Source organism: Narcine bancroftii, chromosome 5 (assembly GCF_036971445.1).
Source record: "Narcine bancroftii isolate sNarBan1 chromosome 5, sNarBan1.hap1, whole genome shotgun sequence".
NCBI classification, from domain to species: domain Eukaryota; kingdom Metazoa; phylum Chordata; class Chondrichthyes; order Torpediniformes; family Narcinidae; genus Narcine; species Narcine bancroftii.
The window spans coordinates 122954299-122974856 of record NC_091473.1 but is presented as its reverse complement, the minus strand read 5'-3'; the positions used below and the strand labels follow the sequence as shown (position 1 = coordinate 122974856).

Sequence of the window (20558 nt, the reverse complement as noted above, 5' to 3'; positions counted from 1 at the left end):
CAGTTGGGTAGCTAAGCAAAGGAATGGTGGATGGAGATGTGTGGTGTCCATTAGCTTCAGCTTAAATATGAAAAGGGATAGGTCATGTCCGAGGTTGAAGGTCTTCGAGTGGGGGAAGGCTAGATTTGAAGAAATGAGAAGGGATTTGCAGAAAATTATATGGGCTGATCTTTTTTCTCGAAAGGATGTAGAGGAGATTTGGAGGGTATTTAAAGAAGAGATATCGAGAGTACAGGATCTTTACGTGCCAGTCAGAACGAAAGGCAAGGCCAAAAGCCTAAGGGAACCGTGGCTTTCTAGAAAAATAAGGAAGTTGGTTCGGGATAAGGGGGCGGGGGGGGGCACGTGCTAAATTTAAGAAGCAAAAAATGGATAAGATGTATGATTATTACATAGATTGCAGAAAAAACATGAAGGAAATTAGAAAGGCAAAAAGGAGGTATGAGGTGTCAATAGCTGATGAGGTAAAAGTGAATCTTAAGGGTTTTTACAGATATGTGAATAGTAACAGGAGGGTTAAGGATAGAATAGGACCGCTGGAAAATGAGAGCGGTGAACTGTGCAAGGAACTATATCAGATGGGAGAGATATTAAATGATTTTTTTCTCATTTGTATTCACAAAAGAAAAGGACGTTGGACTATGTGAGATAAGAGAGGCAAATGGCTTATGGAAAAGATAGGGATGAGTAAAGAGAAGGTTTTGGAGCTTCTAGGGTCAGTAAAAGTGGATAAGTCTGGGGATTTTCCCCAGGACGTTAAGGGAGATCAGAGAGCAAATAGCGGAGGCACTCTCAGTGATTTTTCAACGATCACTGGAGGAGGGTGTGGTGCCGCGGGATTTGAGGGTTGGTAATGTAGTTCCATTGTTTAAAAAAGGCACGAGGTGTTGGCCAAGTAATTATAGGCCTGTAAGCTTGACATCGGTGGTAGAGAAAGTTATGGAGGGCATTCTTAGAGATGGTGTGTACAAGCAGGGATTGATCAGGAGCACCCAGCATGGGTTTGTGAAGGAGAAGTCATGTTTGATGAACCTTGTTGAGTTTTTCAAAGAAGAGACAAGAAAGGTAGATGAAGGTAGGGCAGTTGATATATTTTAGCAAAGCTTTTGATAAGGTTCCACATGAAAGGTTAGTAAGGAAGGTTCAGTTACTAGGGATTAATAGAGAAATAGTGAGATGGGTCCAGAGGTGGCTAGAGGAGAGACAGCAGAGGGTCATGGTGGATAACTGTCTGACAGGACAGAGCGGAGTACCTCAAGGATTGATGCTAGGTTCCCTGTTGTTCATAATTTATATTAATGATTTGGATGATGGGGTGGTTAACTGAGTAAGTAAATACGCAGACGATAAGAAAATAGGGGGAATGGTGTATAGTGAGGAAGGTTTTCAGGGATTATAGAGGGACTTGGTTTGTCTGGAGAGTTGGGCTGAAAGATGGCAGATAGAATTTAATGTAGAGAAGTGTGAGGTGCTTCATTTTGGTAAAAATAATTAAAATAGGACATATGTAGTAAAGGGAAGGACATTGGGGAATCCACAAGTACTAAGAGATCTTGGAGTTATGGTGCAGGGTTCCTTGAAGGTGGATTCTCCTGTTGACAGAATGGTTAAGAAGACGTTTGGTATGCTGGCCTTCATAAATCATGGCATAGAGTATAGGAGCTGGGAAGTGATGTTGCAACTGTTTAAGGCATTGGTGAGGCCAAGTTTGGAGTATGTGTTCACTTCTGGTCTCCAAGTTATAGGAAGGATATAGATAAGGTGGAAAGGGTGGAGAGAAGATTTACAAGGATGTTGCCTGTCTTAAAATCCCTAGATTACAGAGAAAGATTGAAGAGGTTAGGACTTTATTCCTTGGAACGTAGATGGTTGAGAGGGGATTTGATAGGGGTGTCTAAAATTATGAAGGGAATAGTTAGACTAGATGCAAGTAGACTCTTCCCCCTGAGAGCAGGGGAGGTTGATACAAGTTGAGGGTAAGGGGGCAAAATTTTAGGAGAAACGTTAAAGGATGCTTCTTGTCTCAGAAAGTGGTGGCTGAATGGAATAATCTTCCGGAGGAAATAGTTGAGGCAGAGTCAATTCTTTCATTTAAGAGGAGGCTGGATATATACATGGATAAGAGAGGGTTAGAGGGTTATGAGCGGAGAATAGGCGAGGGGAACTCGTGGACTTGTAGGGCCGAGATGCCCTGTTTCCATGCCATAAACTGTTATATGGTTATATCGTGTCACTTTTTGTGAGGTCTAATAGAGATGCAAGGATCGAAAACGAGATAGACAACAGACTCGCCAAGGCAAATAGCGCCTTTGGAAGACTACACAAAAGAGTCTGGAAAAACAACCAACTGAAAAACCTCACAAAGATAAGCGTATGCAGAGCCGTTGTCATACCCACACTCCTGTTCGGCTCCGAATCATGGGTCCTCTACTGGCATCACCTACGGCTCCTAGAACGCTTCCACCAGTGTTGTCTCCGCTCCATCCTCAACATTCATTGGAGCACCTTCATCCCTAACATCAAAGTACTCGAGATGGCAGAGGCCGACAGCATCGAGTCCACACTGCTGAAGATCCAGCTGCGCTGGGTGGGTCACGTCTCCAGAATGGAGGACCATCGCCTTCCCAAGATCGTGTTATATGGCGAGCTCTCCACTGGCCACCGTGACAGAGGTGCACCAAAGAAAAGGTACAAGGACTGCCTAAAGAAATCTCTTGGTGCCTGCCACATTGACCACCATCAGTGGGCTGATCTCGCCTCAAACCGTGCATCTTGGCGCCTCACAGTTTGGCGGGCAGCAACCTGCTTTGAAGAAGACCGCAGAGCCCACCTCACTGACAAAAGACAAAGGAGGAAAAACCCAACCAACTAATTTTCCCCTGCAACCGCTGCAACCGTGTCTGCCTGTCCCGCATCGGACTTGTCAGCCACAATCGAGCCTGCAGCTGACGTGGACATTTACCCCCTCCATAAATCTTCGTTCGCGAAGCCAAGCCAAAGAATATGGGTAGGACTGACACACTGAATGGTAGGTATCTAGGGAGTGCTGCAGAGTAGAGGGATCAGGGAGAACAGGTGCGTAGCATCACAGGTAGTTTAAGTTGATGAAACAGTGTTCTCCGATCCTTGATGCAAACATACAACCAGATATAACATACATAGAGACATGCAGTACATAAGCAGGGCAAATATACACATATAATATTTCTCCATAAATAGTAGAGACTTGGATGGTTATCGTGAGCAGTTCATTTAGTCATTTAGAATTTTCACTGCCTGTGGGAAGAAGCTATTTCTCAGCCTGTAGGTACTGGCTCTGATCAGAATCAGAATTAATTGTCATGAGCAAGTCATGAAATTCTCTGTTTTGTGACAGCATTATAGTGGAAACATTCATATTATAACCATTTATTAATACTATTATTAAAAAAAATTAAATAATAGTGCACGAAAAGTAAGGCAGTACCTTTGGTTCATTGATATTCAGGAATCTGATGACATAGCGGAAAAAGTTGTCCTTGTGCTGTTGAGTGCTCGTCTTTAGGCTCCTGTACCTTTTTTTTTCAATGATAGCAGAGTAAAGGGGGAATGTCCTATGTGGCGGTAGCCTTTGAGGATAGAGGCTGTTTTTTTAAGACACCGCCTTAATGTACATGCCCTCCGTGGATTGAAGTCTGGTGCCTGTGATGTCATAGGCTGATTAAAAAACCCTCTGGAATTTATTCTTGTCCTGAGAGTTGGTGCCTCCATCCCAGGCAGTGATGCAACCAGCCAGAATGCTCTCTACCTGTAGAACTCTTCGGTGACACACTGAATCTCCTCAGTCCTTCACAAAGTATAGCTGCTGGTTAGCCTTCTTTGTGATTGCATCAACATGGAGGTTCCAGGAGGTTCCAGGATCCTTGGAGATGTTGACACCAGGAATTTGAAGTTCTTGACCCTCTCCTTTACTGAGCCCTCGATGAAGACTGGGCCTTGTTCCCTGATTTCCTCCTGAAGTCCAAAATCATCTCCCTGGTTTTGCTGACATTGAACACAAGTTTGTTGTCTTTATATCATTCATCGAGCTGATTTATCTCCCTCCTGTATGCTTCCTCATTTCTGTCTGTGATTCTGCCAACAACTGTGGTGTCATCGGCAAACTTGTATATAGCATTAGAATTGTGTCTGGCCACACAGTCATGGGTGAATAATGAGTAGACCACTGGGATAAGCACGAATCCTTGGAGTGCGTCTGTGCTGATAATCAGTGAAGAAGATGTGTTGCTTCCAATTCGTACCGACTGTGGATTTCTGATGAGGAAGTCAAGGATCCAGTTGCAGAGTGAAGTACAGAGGCCTAGAGTTTGTAGCTTCTTGACCAGCATTGAGGGAATAATGGTGTTGAAGGCCAAGATGAAGTTGATGAAGAGCAGCCATATGTATAAATTGCTGTTTTTGAGGTGATCCAGAGCTTAATAGAGAGCCAACGATACTACATCTGATGTGGAGCAGTTGTGACGATAGGTGAATTTTAGTGGGTCCCAATGGGAGTAGCTGAAAGATGCTATGTGGGGACCTCAACAAATGTTCATGCCCTCTTCAGATAATGTAGATCACACCGAAAATCTGGTGTGGGGGGTGGGGGTGGAGGTGGAGAGAGACCCTTGTGATCCTCTCTGCCACTCTTATGTTCCTGTAGATTGACTCCGATCCACTTTCCTACCACAACTGTGCCACACTATGATGCAGCCTGACTATAGAGCTCCTATAGAAGGTTAACATGATGGTGGCCAGTAGCCTTGGCTGGTTCAGTCTTCTTAAGAAGTATTTTGCTATTGCACCTACCTGTCATGTGAGGAGATGTTGTGTGTCCAGGATAGGTCACTTGGACTCCGAGGAACTTGGTCCACTCTCTTCACTATTGAGATATGAATGTGTAGTGGAGGGTGGTCATCCCTGGTTCTCCTGAAGTCCATGATCATCTCCTTTATCCTGTCTACATTGAGACTCGGGTTGTTATTCTCGCACCGTGTCTCAAGATTTTCCATCTGTTCTCTGTGGTGCAACTTGCTGTTTTTGCTGACAAGGTCAACTGCTGTTGTGTCATCTGCAAACTTGACTCTGTTGGAGCCGTATCTGACATTGCAATAGTGGGTCACTCGTGTGAACAGGTGCCTGCTGGGAACGTGGCCCTGAGGTGCACCAGTGGTCAGTGTGGCAGTGCTTGACATTCTGCCACCAACTCAGACTGTTAACTGGATTCTAAAGTCCAGAATCCAGTTATAGAGATGGCTGTTGAGTCCCAGTGAGGACATCTCCACCAGCCTCTGGGGAATGATCGCATTAAATGCTGAGCTGAAGTCGATGAAGAGTAGCCTGGAATATGAGGTGGGTCAGGACTGACTAGAGGGACAAGGCCATAGCACCATTGGTGGAAAGTTTTTTTTTGTAGGTGAATTGAATGGGTCCAGTGTTTCTGGGAGGCGTGCTTTAATGCATTCTATCAACAGACGCTCAAGGCATTTCATAATGATGGAGATCAGTGCCGCGGGGCAATAGTCATTGAGGCCTATTACTGTTGCCCTCTTTGGTACCGGGATGATGGTGGTTGTCTTGAAACCCATGGGGATGATGGACTGCTGCAGTGAGGTGTTGAAGATGTCGGTAAAGACTTCTGTCAGTTGGTTTGTGCAGTCCTTCAATACAGGTATGTTGTCTGGTCCTGCTGCCTTGTATGGGTTCACCTTGGATAGGGGCCACCTGTTCTTCTCATTGAACCGTGCATAAAAGATATTCATTTTGTCCGGAAGGTGGAGTTATTGTCTTTAACTTGCAAGGTTTCCTTGTGATCTGTTACAGCCTTTTTAAAAAAAAACTTTATTTAGTATTTTTTTCAATAAGAATAAACAGACTTTTACAGAATAAATAATCTAATAATAATATAAAACAATAAAACAAACCCACTCCCTCCCCCCTCCCACAATGGATCCCTCAAGGGAAGCATTAAAAATAAACAAAAACATTCTGTAATTTACAATATTACTAAATTCATATTCTTCATATAAGGAGTCCACATCTTAACAAAAAAAAACATAATTATTAGGTAAATTATGTTATTTTCTCCATATAAATACATGACTTCAACTCATTATGCCATCGAATTACACTTAACTCCACTTCATCTTTCCAAGACAGAAATACATTTACAAGCAACTGTCAATGTTAGATGAATACACACTGTCTGAAACTTATTGAACCCCAAGTCCACTAACGGAATGAAATAGCCTAACAAACATTTTTTTGGATCTAAAGGAAATCGAATTTTAAACAAATTTTAAAGAAAATTCCTAATTTTAAACCAGAAAGGTTGAACTTTATCACAAAACCAAACAGAATGTAGACATGTTCCAACACATAATCCACACCTAAAACACAGATCTGAATGACTAAATCCATATTTTTTCAATTTTTCAGGGGTTAAATATAACTGATGCAAAAAATTAACCATAATATATCTTGCATTAATTAATTTAGTCAACCCATCATAACACATATTTTCCCAATCCACCTGACTAATCTCACAACATAAATCATGCTCCCATTTAATCCTAGATGTATCTAAATTTTTTTAACCATAGTATCTTGTAATAATGCATACATCTCTGATATAAAACCCTTATCTGAAAAATATGAAACCGTAAATTCAAATTTAGTTAACAGAAATTTTCATTTCACTTCCAAAATTATCTTTCACTAACACCCTAATTTGGTAATAAACAAACAGAGAATTCTCTAAAATCCCAAATTTCTCTTTAAAGTGATTAAATGATAAAAATTGACCTTCTTCAAAACAATCCTGCAATATTTTTATTCCTTTCATCCACCAATCTTCTAAAACTATTATTCAATGAAAAAGGAATCAATTAATTTTGATCCTATTAATAAATTCCTTTTAGTCCATATTTCTAATAAATGTTTCAAAGTTGGCACATTATATTTCTGTAATAAAACAGTATTCCATTTAAATACAAACTGATGAGGGCAAGATTGCAATATCGCAGCCAATTCCACCCTAGCCCAACTAGGAGGATTCAAAACATCTAACATATGATTAGTAAATCTTAATTGAGCTTCTTCATAATAATTTAAAAAATTAGGTAATTGCAAATCTCCCAAAGCATGCTGCCAGGTCAATTTATGCATTGCTACTCTTGCTAATTTTCCTTTCCATAAAAATTCTCGAACTACTTTATTTCAATCTTGAAAAAAGGATTTCAGAAGAGAACAAGGAATTGATGGAAACAAATACTGAATTCGCGGAAAAATTTTCATCTTTATACAATTTACTCGACCTATTAAAGTTAAAGGCAAATCTTTCCATTTAGTCAAATCCACTTTAATCTTTCTCATTAATGGTACATAATTTAAATTATACAATGATTGAAAATTTACATCAATCATTATCCTTAAGTACTTAATTTTATCAGTCCATAGAAAGTTACTAATTTGTCTACATTGATCATAATTTCCTTCAGAAATTGGCAGTATTTCACTTATCCCAATTCACTTTATATCCAGATAATTTACCATATAATACTAAACAATTTTGCAAATAAATTAAAGATTGATCAGGATTAGTTAAATATATCAAAACATCATCAGCAAATAAATTAATCTTATATTCATCCTGTCCAATCCTTATACCTGTAATATTCTCATTCTGCCAGATAGCATGAGCTAACGGTTCAATGACTAATCCAAATAGGGCTGGCGACAAAGGACAACCTTGATGAGTTGAACGCATTAATTTAAAAAAGGAAGAAGTTTGCCCATTTGTCGCCACCCTTGCTACAGCATTATTATATAGTGCCTTCACCCAACCAATAAATAAGGGTCCAAATTTTTATTTTTCCAAAACTTTAAATAAAAATTCCATTCAACCCTATCAAAAGCTTTTTCATCATCTAATAATGCTATCATTGGTAGGTTGGGTTGCTGACGTGAAATGTTGATCAATGAAACCACTCTTAAGAATATTATCCGAATAAAACCAACCTGGTCAGAATCTTCTGATTGTGGTAAATACTTTGCTAATCTATTTGCTAATAATTTTGCTATTATTTTATAATCCACATTTAATAAAGAAATTGGTTGATAAGAAGAAACCTTCAAAGGAACTCTGTCTTTTTTTGATATAACTGTTATTATTGCACTCAAACCCGAGTCTGGTAAAGCTTGTTCCTGAGTTACCTGATTTAAGAACATCCATGAATGCAGCGGACAGATCATCATAAAAAAACTTTATAAAATCCAGCAGTTAACCCATCATCTCCTGGTGACTTCCCATTAGACATTTGTTGACTAACATCCTTTATTTCTAAATCCGTAAAAGGAGAATCCAACTTTCTCACATCCTCCTCCTTCAAAATCTCCTGGTGACTTCCCATTAGACATTTGTTGACTAACATCCTTTATTTCTAAATCCGTAAAAGGAGAATCCAACTTTCTCACATCCTCCTCCTTCAAAATTGGTAAATTTAACTCTGACAAGAGCGCTTCAGTGGAACCGTCATCTCGCACTCCCTCAGAAGCATATAATTTCTGGTAAAATGACAAAAATTGGTCATTAATTTCCTGAGGTTTAAAAGTAACTGAATTGTCCTTCCTCACAGTACTAATAATCCTTGAAGCTTGTTCAGTTTTCAATTGCCATGCCAAAACTTTATGTGCTCTGTCCCCTAACTTAGATCTTTGAATCAAATGTTCAAATTGGTCAGTTTGCAATATATTATATTTTAGCTTCAATTTTGTCAAAAAAGCCTTATAATCTTCTGTAGAATTCCTCTGGAATTCCTTTTCCAACTCTGCTATTTGTTTTTCCAACAACTGAGACTCTACCAGAAATTTCTTCTTTTCCTTTGATGCATAACTAATGATTTGACCACGTAAAAATGTTTTTAAATCATCCCATACAATAAAATTACTCCTGACTGTATTCTTATTGAAATCTAAATAGATAGCAATTTGATCCGTAATAAATTTTACAAATTCCGTTTTTTTCAATAACATTGCATTGAACCTCCAGTGAAAAATTGATTGAATAACTTCTGGCCCCACACAAGAAATAAATAGAAAAGAATGGTCAGAAATTATCCTACTCTTCTATTTAGCTTGAGTGAAATGTGCTTGCAAATGTGCTGATGCTTAAAAAAAAATCAATCCTAGAAAATTAATCATGATGTGAAGAATAAAATGAAAAATCTTTCTCAGTAGGATTTAATCTTCTCCAAACCTCTATCAAATTCAGATCTTTCATCAAGGAAACCAATTGAACTGCTGCTTTCGATTTTTTTCACAACTTTCAGAAATTTATCCAATAATGGGTCTAACACATAATTGAAGTCTCCCTCAATCAAAATATTCTTAGCTTGACTTAAAGTTAAGAAAGGTTCAGACACAAACTGTTCATCATCAACATTAGGTGCATCACATTCAATAAAAACCATGTCTCAGCAAACAATTTACAATTAATCATTAAAATACGACCAACTGATTCCGACAAAGAAATAAGTTCAAATGGTATTTTCTTATGAATCAAAATTGCCACTCCTCTTGCTTTTGATTTAAAGGAAGATGAAAATCCATGTCCAACCCAGTCCCTCTTCAATCTCAAATGTTCTTTTTCGATTAAATGAGTCTTCTGCAAAAAAACAATATCAACTTTCATCTTTTTTTATATAAGCTAAAACACGTTTTCTCTTAATTGGATTATTTAAACCCTGAACATTAAACGTTGCAGTTTATATTAGATATTTTTATCAAAGTAAAACTCAAACAACAAAAAAAATCCCCCCCTTAACTTTCTATCCTTTCTACTAACTCAAAAAAATCCTTAAAACTCCCCTTAAAAGCCCCCTTTCTTTCTATCCCTTCTAATAATTCAGGAAAAAATAATCTTAAAGCTTCCCTTGATAAATAATCACTAAACAAAACAGTTCCCAACCCCCCCCCTAACAAAATTAAATGTATTCAAATAAAAAAATATTTTTGTATAAAGCACTACAAAGTAGTAACTCCCCATTTAACTGGATGTGGACAGTAATAAATCCCCCCCCCCCCCACAGGTGGCAGACAACTTCGGAAAGCTTCAGCGACCTCCCTTCCCCCCATTCAGACTCATAAAATGATAAGTTTAAATCAGATCACAGCCCCATTGATTTTAATCCCAAAACTTGCTCCAGATCATCAATATCAATCAAGCTCTTTGACAGATTTCCATTCCCGTTTCCATTCTTCTTATCAGTTATCTTCCTCTTAGATGAAGAGTGTCTTTCAACAGCCCTATTGGGCAGAGAATTAGCAAAGATTAAAGCATCATAATCATTCTCAAAAAATTGTGATTGTAAATTACTATAAAAAATTTTCAATACTGCAGGATATCTAAAAGAAAATTTATAACTCTTTCCCCAAAGCACCTCTTTAGCAGAGTGAAACTCTTTACGACTTCTAATAATTTCTTGACTCCGATCTGGATAGAAAAAAACCTTATTTCCCTGTACCATCAACGGGGATTGATATCTACGTGCATTCTGGACTGCTACTCTCAAAATAGTTTCTCTATCTTGATATTTTAGACAGTGAATCAAAACAACTCATGGTGGTTGACCTGAATATGGTTTACTCCTTAAAGCCCTATGAGCCCTATCCAACTCCAAACCTTCTGGAAAAAGCTCCAATCCCAATGCCTCAGGAATCCATTTAAATTTTTTTAAAATTGGCTCTGAACCCTCAATTCCTTCAGGAATTCCCACTATTTTAACATTATTTTGACGACTTTGATTTTCCAGAGAGTCTATCTTCTTCGATAAATCTTTCTTCTGAATCTCCCATCCAACGAAAGAATCTTCCACTTTCTCTATTTTCTGTTTATTACATTCCACTTTATCCTTACAAATTTGAAAGGCACCCTCCATTTACTTAAAATTATCTTGAACTGCGTCCACCAAATTCAAACATTTATTGACACCACCTTTAACAGCAAAAATATTCTTTTTAAGAGAAGAAACTTCTTCAGAAATATTATTCATTTTTTCAGTTATATTCATAAATCCATGTTCCATCTGAGTAGATATTTGTGTTGACATATTTCCCATTTGATGTGCCATTGATTCCAAAATGGTAAAAGCAGCTTCAAAGTTAGTGTCCTCTCCTTGAAGCCTACCTTGTTTCTCTTCAACAACAATCAACGATTCTTCTTCCAATTCTTTTAATTCAGCCTTCGATTTCACCTTGCTTCTGGTCTGGACCACTACAGGTCCAGACCCAGCCTGTTCAGGATGCCGTTGACCCTCACCAACAGCCCAGACCTTATCCAGTAACTCCTGGACCCGGGACGCACCTGCATGCCTGGCAACACAGAGGTCCGCGCAAACACATCTTCCGACATGCTGCCTCGAACCTCCGCGCCGCCGGGACTCGCAGCAGTGCCGCGCGTTGGGTTCACTTCTTCTGAACTTTTAAAGTGAAGTGTCTTCTGAATCTGTGTCTTCGATTTCTTTGTATTAGCTGCCATTACAGTCTTTAAACATTCAGATAACTTCAAAACAAACTTTTAAGACTCTTCCCAAGTATTTAAATTCAGGTATTTTTTTAGTCCAACTGGGGGAATATGGAATTACACTTCTTCCTTCGCCATCAGGCCAGGTCCCTGATCTGTTACAGTCTTGATCCCTTCCCAAATGCACCTGGTGCCACTGGTGTCTGTGGATCTTCTGTGTTTACCCAACATTGACTTCCGGATTGCACAGGAGAGTTCAACCCTAGCTGATCTTGGTGCATTTGATTCCTGTTCTGAACGCAGGATCACAAGTTTTGAGAAGTACTTGGACCTCTGCATCTAACCATGGTTTCTGGTTAGTCCTGTTGTAAAGCATTTGATCTCAGTGATATTCTCAATGCACTTGCTGATGTTGCAGTTACTAAGTTCGTGTATTCCTATTTGCTTACAAGACCATTAGAGGTGTCTGCCTCTCTTGAACAACTCTTGTGTTTGGTTTCAAAGCACACCTGTAATGCTGGCTTTTGGCACATTGACCCTCAGCAGTTCGTGTCATAATTGTATGTTTGTGATGCTCCATTTGGATATTGTGCTCAGTTTTGGTCACCGTGCTGTAAAAGAGATGTTGTCTAGCTGGAGAGGGTGTAGATAAGATTTATGAGGATGTTGTCAGGGCTTGGGGTCCTGAGCTATAGGGAGAGGTTGAGCGTGCTTGGGCTTTATTCCTTGGAGCACAGGAGGATGAAGGGTAATCTTAGAGAGATGTACAAAATCATGAGAGGAGTAGGGGAATCAGTAATCAGAGGACATCGGCGAGAGAGTTGGCAGGATCCTGGGAGGTAACTTTTTTTAATAGTGTATGGTAGTTAAATGGAATGGGTGCCAGAGGAGGTGGTTGAGGCAGGTACCATTGTGATGTTTGGGGGAAAAAAAATTGGACAGATGCATGAATAGGATGGATTTTGAGGGAGATGGGCCAAATGTAGAAAGGTGGAATTCTTGAGGATGGGACATTTTTGTCGACGTGGTCAAGTTGGGATGATGGGCCTATTTCCACACCTTGTGACTCAAATTATAAAACTAAATTAAGGCATACAGCACAGAAACAGGCCCTTTCGGTCCACCAGCTCAGGGAGCCCAATTACCCAATTGATGTACAAATACCGGTACATTTCGAACAGTGCACGGAAACAGGAGCACCCGGAGGAAACCCATGCAGGCACGGGGAGAACGTACAAACTGCTTACAGACAGCATGGGATTTGAACCCAAATCCCGATTGTTGGCTCTGTGACAGCATTGCGCTAACCACTACATTAAGCCTGGCATTGTTGAAAATTCAATTTATTTTAGCTCTAATGTTTGAATTTTTGCATTCTTTTAAAAACTTCAAATCTTGAATAAATGCTTATTATTCATGACTTAAGTATATTGATCGAATACGAGGACTGACAAATCAGGTCTCATTTAAGGCCTTAGACATACACAGGTCAAAATTGAGCAGATGTCGATAAAATAAAAAATAACCCTTTTCTGGCTCTATTCAATTAAACCATCAATGTGTCATTAGAAATAAATTCTGCCTCATCACTCATCAGACTGACCCCTTGTGACATGAGGCAACAAGGTCTGTCTTGCCCATACCAGAAGGAAAATTTCCAATAGCTTTTCTTTAAAATAAAAGAATGGAAGATAAATTGTGCTGTTCCTTTTCCAGAGGGATCATTCCAATTTCATGAAGGACTGAGTGACTTGTAACTTTTTTTTACAAGAGTAAATGTTTTAACACAATATTTACAGCATCAAAGTAAATTTATGATGACGTATATTATAATACTGAACATATAATTCATGCCATAAATTCTGTATCAGATGCCATTGCCTTAAAGGGCAAAAACTTTCAACAATATCACATGTTGTTAACTTGCCTTGCTGGAATCTGTGGCTTTTGGTACCTGTTGCCTTCCATCTTTTAACATTCAGGTTTTACAGATTTGTTTAAGAGGTGATGTTGCATATGAATATATTGAGAGAGAGGGGAAACAAATTTCTGGATGCTACGTTCTGCTGGCACATTTTCACTAAAATGCAGTCTCTGTTTATCTGTGTACCAAGTAAAAATCACACAATCCTGGAGAAACTCAGCAGGTCAAACAGTGTCCTTTTTTTTAAACAAAGGTAAAAATATATAACTGATGTTACAGGTTTGAGCCCTTCATCAAGGTATGGAAAAATGTTGACAGGCTTCCAAGCAAAAGAGTAAGTGGGGGGTGTGGTTGCAAATGCAGGAGGTAATAGGTGGAGAAGCGAGGAAGGGTATAGCAGTGATCAAGGGAAGGAGGGATGACTACTTGTGTACCAAATTGGATTGGGTCTTTTGCATGACACGTTTAACACCTTCCTTGTTGAACTGGAAAGCAGAGTGATCACCGGAAAAAGTCCAGCTCAACTCTTGCTTTCCTTTTGTTTCAAGGAGAGCAGTTGGGAATATCAGTGTACTTTTCATTGTCAAATGTTTGGAGCCTTAGTGGGATTCGCGTGTCATCTTTATTTGAGATGTCTCCTTTTGCCTCATTCAGACTTTCACCTTTGTAGGGTATAATGTTGGATAAAGATTCAACCAGTAATTCCACATTCTGCAATTCTGTTGAAGCATCCAAGATACTTTAATATGATCTGTACTCCAATTAGATTAGAGAAATCACTGGATTCCAATTTGTTGAGTGTGATATTGACTTGAGAGAGTGACTTTCGTCTTTGTTTTGCATGAGTAAATGGTCATATTTATGGAGAGTAAAGGTTCCTTTTTATTGTGTAATAATACATAAAAAAGTAATATGCATGGTATACATTTGGCTGCTGTAAGGCAAAGAGTCATCAAGAACATTTCCCGGAGTCTCTAAGAACAAGAGAAAGAGTCGCTTCAGAGGCCCTGAAAGTCCTTGGATCGCTCCTGCACCCTCTGCAGCTGCACAGACTTCTGTTCAAACTATTGGCAACCTGAGCACTAGGTCCAAACCTCTGACACGGTCAGGAAGCCTTCATAGCCTGAGGCCCTTTGGGAGCCCATCTTGCCTTCACCACTCACTCGGATCCTGGTGCTATATGTCCTGTTGTTGCAAATTAATCTTGTGTGGTAAATGGTGAATGATGTTGTTATTCTGGGAATTCAAAAAAATAGTTAAAAAAAAACTGCTTCAATATTCACAAGTGAAAAGGACCTTGATCAGGGTGAGGTCGGAATAGAACAGGCTTGTGTGCTGGACAATATTAAGATTAAGGAAGAGGAAGTGTTGGATCTTCTTAAAACATTAAGATTGATAGGTTCCTGGGGCTGGATGCGATCTACCCCAGTTTCTCAGGGAAGAGATAGCTGGGGCAATGGCTATGATCTTTGAGTCCTCTTTGGCCACAGGGGAGGTGCCGGAGGATTGGAGAATGGCAAATATGGGTCACTTGTTTAAAAAAGGTAATAGGTTGAATTCTGGGAATTATAGATCAGTGAGAATTAACGTCAGTGATGTGTAAACTTTTGGGGAGGATTCTTAAGGATAGGATCTATGAGCATTTGGAGAAGTCCAGTCTACTCAGCATGGCTTTGTGAAGGGAATGTCATTCCTCACGAGCCTAACTGAGTTCTTTTAAGGCAGTAACAAAAGAAACTGATGAGGGTCGAGCGGTCGATGTAGTGTAGAAGTATTTTAGTAAGGCATTTGACAAGATCCCCCATGAGAGACTCGTTCAGAAAATCATGAAGCATGGAATCCATGGAACCTTGGCTAGGCAGATTTTTTTTTAAAATTGGTTTGCAGGTAAAAAGCAGAGTAGTAGTAGATGAAAATATACAGAAGGATGGGTCAGTAAGTTTGTGGATGAAGGTTGGGGGAGGTGTGGATGGTGTTGAAGATTGCCGTAGGTTACAAAAGGATATAGACAGGGTACAGAGTTGGGTGGGAAAGTAGCAAATGGAGTCCAATCCAGATAAGTGTGAGGTGATACATTTTGGAAGGACAAACAAGAAGGCTGAGTACAGGGTTAATGGTCGGTTACTTTAGAGTGTGGATGAACAGAGGGACTCTGCGGTCCAAATCCATACATCTGTCAAGGTTGCCGCACAGGTTGATAGGATAGTTAAGCAGGCCTATGGATGTTTGGCTTCATTAATAGGGGGATTGAGTTCTAGAGTTGAGAAGTCATACAGCAACTCTACAAATCTCTGGTGAGACCACATTTGAAATATTGTGTTCAGTTCTGGTCACTTCATTATAGAAAGGATGCGGAAGCTATGGAAAAGGTGCAGAGGAGATTTACCAGGATGTTGCCTGGATTGGGAAATAAATCTCATGAGGCAAGATGAGCAGAGCTAGGACTTTTCACTTTGGGAAAAGGATGAGAGGAGACTTAATATGGGTCTGCAAGATTTAGAGAGGCTTAGATTAGATAGGGCCTTTTTTCCAGGGCAGGAATGGCAAACACCAGAGGACACCTGTACAAATTGAAGGAATGGAAGTTTTTTTTTACACTGAGAGTTGTGGGTGCCTGAAATGTCTTGCCAGGGATGGTGATGGAGGTTGAAAGATTAGGGGCACTGCAAAAGTCTCTTAGGCACTTATAACCATATAACCATTTACGGAGCGGAAACAGGCCATGTTGGCCTTTCGAGTCCGCACCGGTTCACTGATTTGTAAAAAGTTCACCAGGCTTTGGTGCTTTCCTCTGCGTTTGAAATGCCTTTCTTGCTTAGATCAGAGTCGTCTCTAACAAGTGCACATTCAGGTAATAATCTGCTATTGTCAACAGTTCAATGCAAAACTGAATTACTCTTCTGTTGAAATTCTTCAGATAGAGACTTCTTTTAAGGACATGAGCAAGTTCTGTATTCTTAAATGGTTACTTGTATGAAAAAGTCAAGGGTTATGAGGCAGAAAGTGTTTAGTACATTTTTTTTGGAAGGAATATATGGAAGGCACAACATCAAGGGCTGAAGTGCCTGTACTGTGCTGTAGTGTTCTCTGTTCTGTATACATGATCTATAACTGTGATTGTAAGGGGTATGGCATGGTAGATGTTGAAATGATTTAATAGCGGGAGGGAGGTCAAGATTGAGTATTCTCTGTTCTGTGTATATGTTCTATAACTGATTGTAAGAGGTATGGCAGGGTAGATGTTGAAATTATTTAATGGGGGAGGGGGTCAGGATTGAAGGGACATAAGGGTTAGTCTTTTAAAATGAAGGTGTGAAGAAATAACTTTTCAGAGAGGATGATAAATCTCTAGAATTCTCTATGTCAGAGGGTTTTGGAGGTTGGATTAATCAGAATATTTAAAGTGGAGGTAGATACATTTTTGAAAAATTGGGGTATAGAGCATTCCAGAATTAAGTGGAAGACCAGCTATGATTATATTGAATGGCAGGACAGACTTGGGGTACCATACGACCCATTCCTACTTTTTTGTGGGCTTGTTAATTATCAGGAGAAAGAAGAGGAGTGGGCTTGTACAGAATAGTATGTGCATAAAATTTTAAATTGTGATTGATTATCAAGCTATCTGCTTCTGTTGCCATTCTTCATAAGGAGGGAATGAGGAAGTTGTTCTTATTAGCCCTTTTCACACTTGCAAGTGATCCCAGGAATTAACTAGCAATTGGTCTTTAAAGTTTCTAGTGTGAAAGCAAAATCAGCTCAATGCTGTTGTAAGATGATGTCATCGATGATGGCCTCGACCTCTAGTACAATTCCTAGTGTCTTGAGACGCTGGCGTTGCAATCAGGTAAATGTGAAACGGGTAATTGCATTGTGGGATTGAAATGACCCAACTTTTTGTGTAAGTGTGGGAACTTGAAGGAAGAAAAGATTAAAATGAAGGTATAAACTTTGCCGTGGAAAAGTTGCAACAGGAGAGAGAGAGGAAGTAAATGACAATAGCAGACAATTTTTAAACATCATGGGAAAATTTATAGCGCACAATTTATAAGACCGAGGGGGAAAACACAATGGTGGATCTGATCGCCATCGCTTTTTCCCATCGTATTTACAAATTGTATGCAATAGTGCTACCAACTTTCCCATGCTAAATAAATTGTGCACTAAAGCGCTATCACTTTCCTATGTTATATAAGTTGAGCACTATAGCGCTACCAACTTTCCCAGCCTATTTAAAAATTGTCTGCACTTTCCCACGGTTCCTTATAAAGGTTTATATAGGTTGGCACAACAACTACAGGAGCTGAAGGGCTCATACTGTGCTGTACATAAAGATTAATTATGTTATAATTAGGCATGGTTTATTTTGTTCAAATATTGATCAGGATTTAGGCAGGTCCACCATCACTCAATACATCTACCGGTCGAAGGTAGAATAGTTCTAATCCTGGGGATGGCTCCTTACAAGTGTGAAAGCATTCAGTGTCCCAGTTAGGAGTGGTCAAGTGTGAAAACCCAAACCCTCATTCCTATCCCAGGACACTGAATGACCAATTTAGTGGGATGCAAGTGTGAAAGGGGCTATTGATTTTTGTTTTAAGTTAACATCCAGCTTCTTGCCACATTAACAATTTTCTAATTGTAACCTGTAAATTTGTATCATTTCAATTTCTGTTCCAGTATATTGTGTAGCTGTATCAACCATTGCTTAGTGAAATTAATCCACTGTGGCGTGTCTCGAGGTTATAGGCTGGGAAAGAAGACACAAATAACAAGGAGTACAGTTGTCACTGACTTAGGGAACTGGCTGATCTTTTATATTGTCAGGCTGCCATGTGACCAGTGGGCGTGACCCATGTTCCTTCTGGCTCTGATTGATGTTCTCATGCCCCACCGTCGGTGATTGGCTGGATTGAACCATTCTGCTGCACCGTCGTTGGTGGCCTGGGTGCTGATTGGCCCTTTCGTGATCTGTCACCAGTGATTGGCTGGCTGAGTCTGTTTTTGCAGTGGCCTATGGGAACAGGGCGCTGATGCCTCGTGTAGCCCGCTCAATTGCCGTGTTCAAACCGTGTCTTCTGTGCTGGCCCACGGCGACGGCTGTACGCTGTTACACCACAACTATTTTGCTGCTTTAAATTAAATACTATAAAGTTGAGGGAATTGGTTCTTGTTGGGTTGTAACTTTATGGTAGATTAGTGATTTGAAAAATTGAGTATAATTTATATTTGGAGCATATCCATTGAAAAGAAACGTTCCTGATTGTGATTTAAAAAAAATTTAATCAGTTGAAGATCCAAGTTATGCTCAGATTTTTTTTTCTTTTCTCTCATTCTCTTGAATTTACTTGTATATAATTTTTGACCTATTTTCTTTTTTTTAACTTTTGCTGTACTTTTATGAATTGCTGCTGTCAATTTATTCTGCGTGGTGAATTATATACTTGGCAACATATTAAAATTGTTTTATCCTAAAGTCGTGGAACTAGTGTTTCATTCGTGTGATGTGGGATCAATGAACCTTGGATCTGAAAAGCACATAAAAATTTAACAGTTCATTTATTTCTATGCCATTTTGCATTGACTCTTGAAAAAAGTTCATTCCAGTTGTACAACTATTCAACCACAAATTAAATGTCACCTTTATTGGGAAGTAAAGTTAATGATGCCAATGTACTAATAATCCTATAGGTGTATGCAAATTACCCTGACCAGAGAGTTTTTTCAAGCAAGCAAGCTTACACTGCTGAGAATATTTTAATATATTTAGTTTATCGATATTTAATGAGATGCATAGTTAATCATGGTAAGAAATAAGCATTTAATTACGATATCTTTGGTGCTTTCAGAGATAAATATTCCCACGCCATTTTCAGGATGTATTATGTTCCAGTTTCTTCTTGGCTTGCAGAGACTTCTTTAATTTGAACCTGTGCAAATGCTGAAGAAATTTGTTTCACTTGGTTTTATCTGCATTTTTGTACTATTACAGTCGAGTTCTTAAGAGAAAATACACGAACTGCTAGAGTACATGCAAATTAAGCACCATTCAGTTGGATGATGGTATCAAGGTAGAAGCGTTTATAACTGATAGGTCATAAGGTAGAAGCGTTTATAACTGATAGGTCATAGAGTGAAAAATGCTAGAAGAACTCAATGATTTAGACAGCATCTCTGGAGGCAGAGGGATAGTTGATGTTTTGGGTTGAGATTTGGAATCAGGACACCCATTGATTTTTTTGCTCCACATTCCAGCATCTGGAGTCTCTTGTGTCTTCAATCGATACATCCTGTTTCTGCAAGTTTGGTGAAACTGCTGTGGTAATAACTGCATTTATGTTATCACAGTAGTGTACGATAACATCTACTATCTGTAATTTAACATTTCACATTTAGTTTAAAAACTTGTTAAAGTCTTGTGGTCATTTTTAACCAGACACTATCTGTAAATTGTCTAAAAACCTGAAATATTAACTTGAAGAAATCCAAAAAAACTGCAGACTGTACAAACAATATAATCCCTCAAATAAAATTTAGCTTTCATCTCAACAATCTCGACATTTAAAACAGGTTTCACAACACAATTTTCGTCAAGGTATTAATGTTTGCCAACATTATTTTATCTCTTTGGTGCCAAATACACTAAAATTGGAGAATGGCATTGGTTCATGCATCCAGGAAAAGTGCAATTAGATGTTGCCACACCATTTAATAAAAAACAGCACATTAACATAATAGCCACTTATGACAGAGGCTGTTGTTCATTGATTACAGCTCACTGTTTAACATCATCACACCAGCAAACCTTAGAATTAAACAGAGGGATCTGTGACTCTGCTCATCTCCAGCAGATTCCAATCAGAGCAGATTGGGGACATTACCACTTCGTTGCTGACCACTAACACTGGCATCTCAAGACTTTGTGCTTTGTCCTCTACTTTATTCCCTATGCATGCATGACTGCATTGCCAAGTTCAGCTCAAACACAATCTATGCATTTGTTCATGACACTACTGTTGGCTGAATAATGTGAAGTGATGAGCCAGAATACGGGATGGAGGATGTGAATGTTGAGTGATGTTATGCCAACAATCT

At 39.2% G+C, this 20558-nt stretch overlaps 1 protein-coding gene and 1 long non-coding RNA gene across 23 annotated transcripts in view; one reads left to right on the top strand and one right to left on the bottom strand.

Annotated features, from left to right (window-relative positions):
• st3gal3a (ST3 beta-galactoside alpha-2,3-sialyltransferase 3a) overlaps positions 1–20558 on the top strand; it is an 847148-nt gene that overhangs the window by 489442 nt on the left and 337148 nt on the right. Inside the window, exon 1 of one of the 22 annotated variants that reach the window (XM_069938979.1) lies at positions 12182–12378. The exons of the other annotated variants lie outside the window; for them this stretch is intronic. Coding sequence (XP_069795080.1) covers positions 12197–12378 — 182 coding nt within the window. The 5' untranslated portion in view covers positions 12182–12196. Of the gene's footprint in view, positions 1–12181; positions 12379–20558 lie in introns of those variants that run through there. 22 annotated transcript variants of the gene reach the window in all.
• Positions 3393–10056, bottom strand: LOC138763942 (uncharacterized). Its single transcript, XR_011357912.1, has 2 exons — positions 8233–10056; positions 3393–5842 (listed from the first exon to the last, which is right to left on the bottom strand). It is a non-coding gene; the product is annotated as an uncharacterized lncRNA (long non-coding RNA).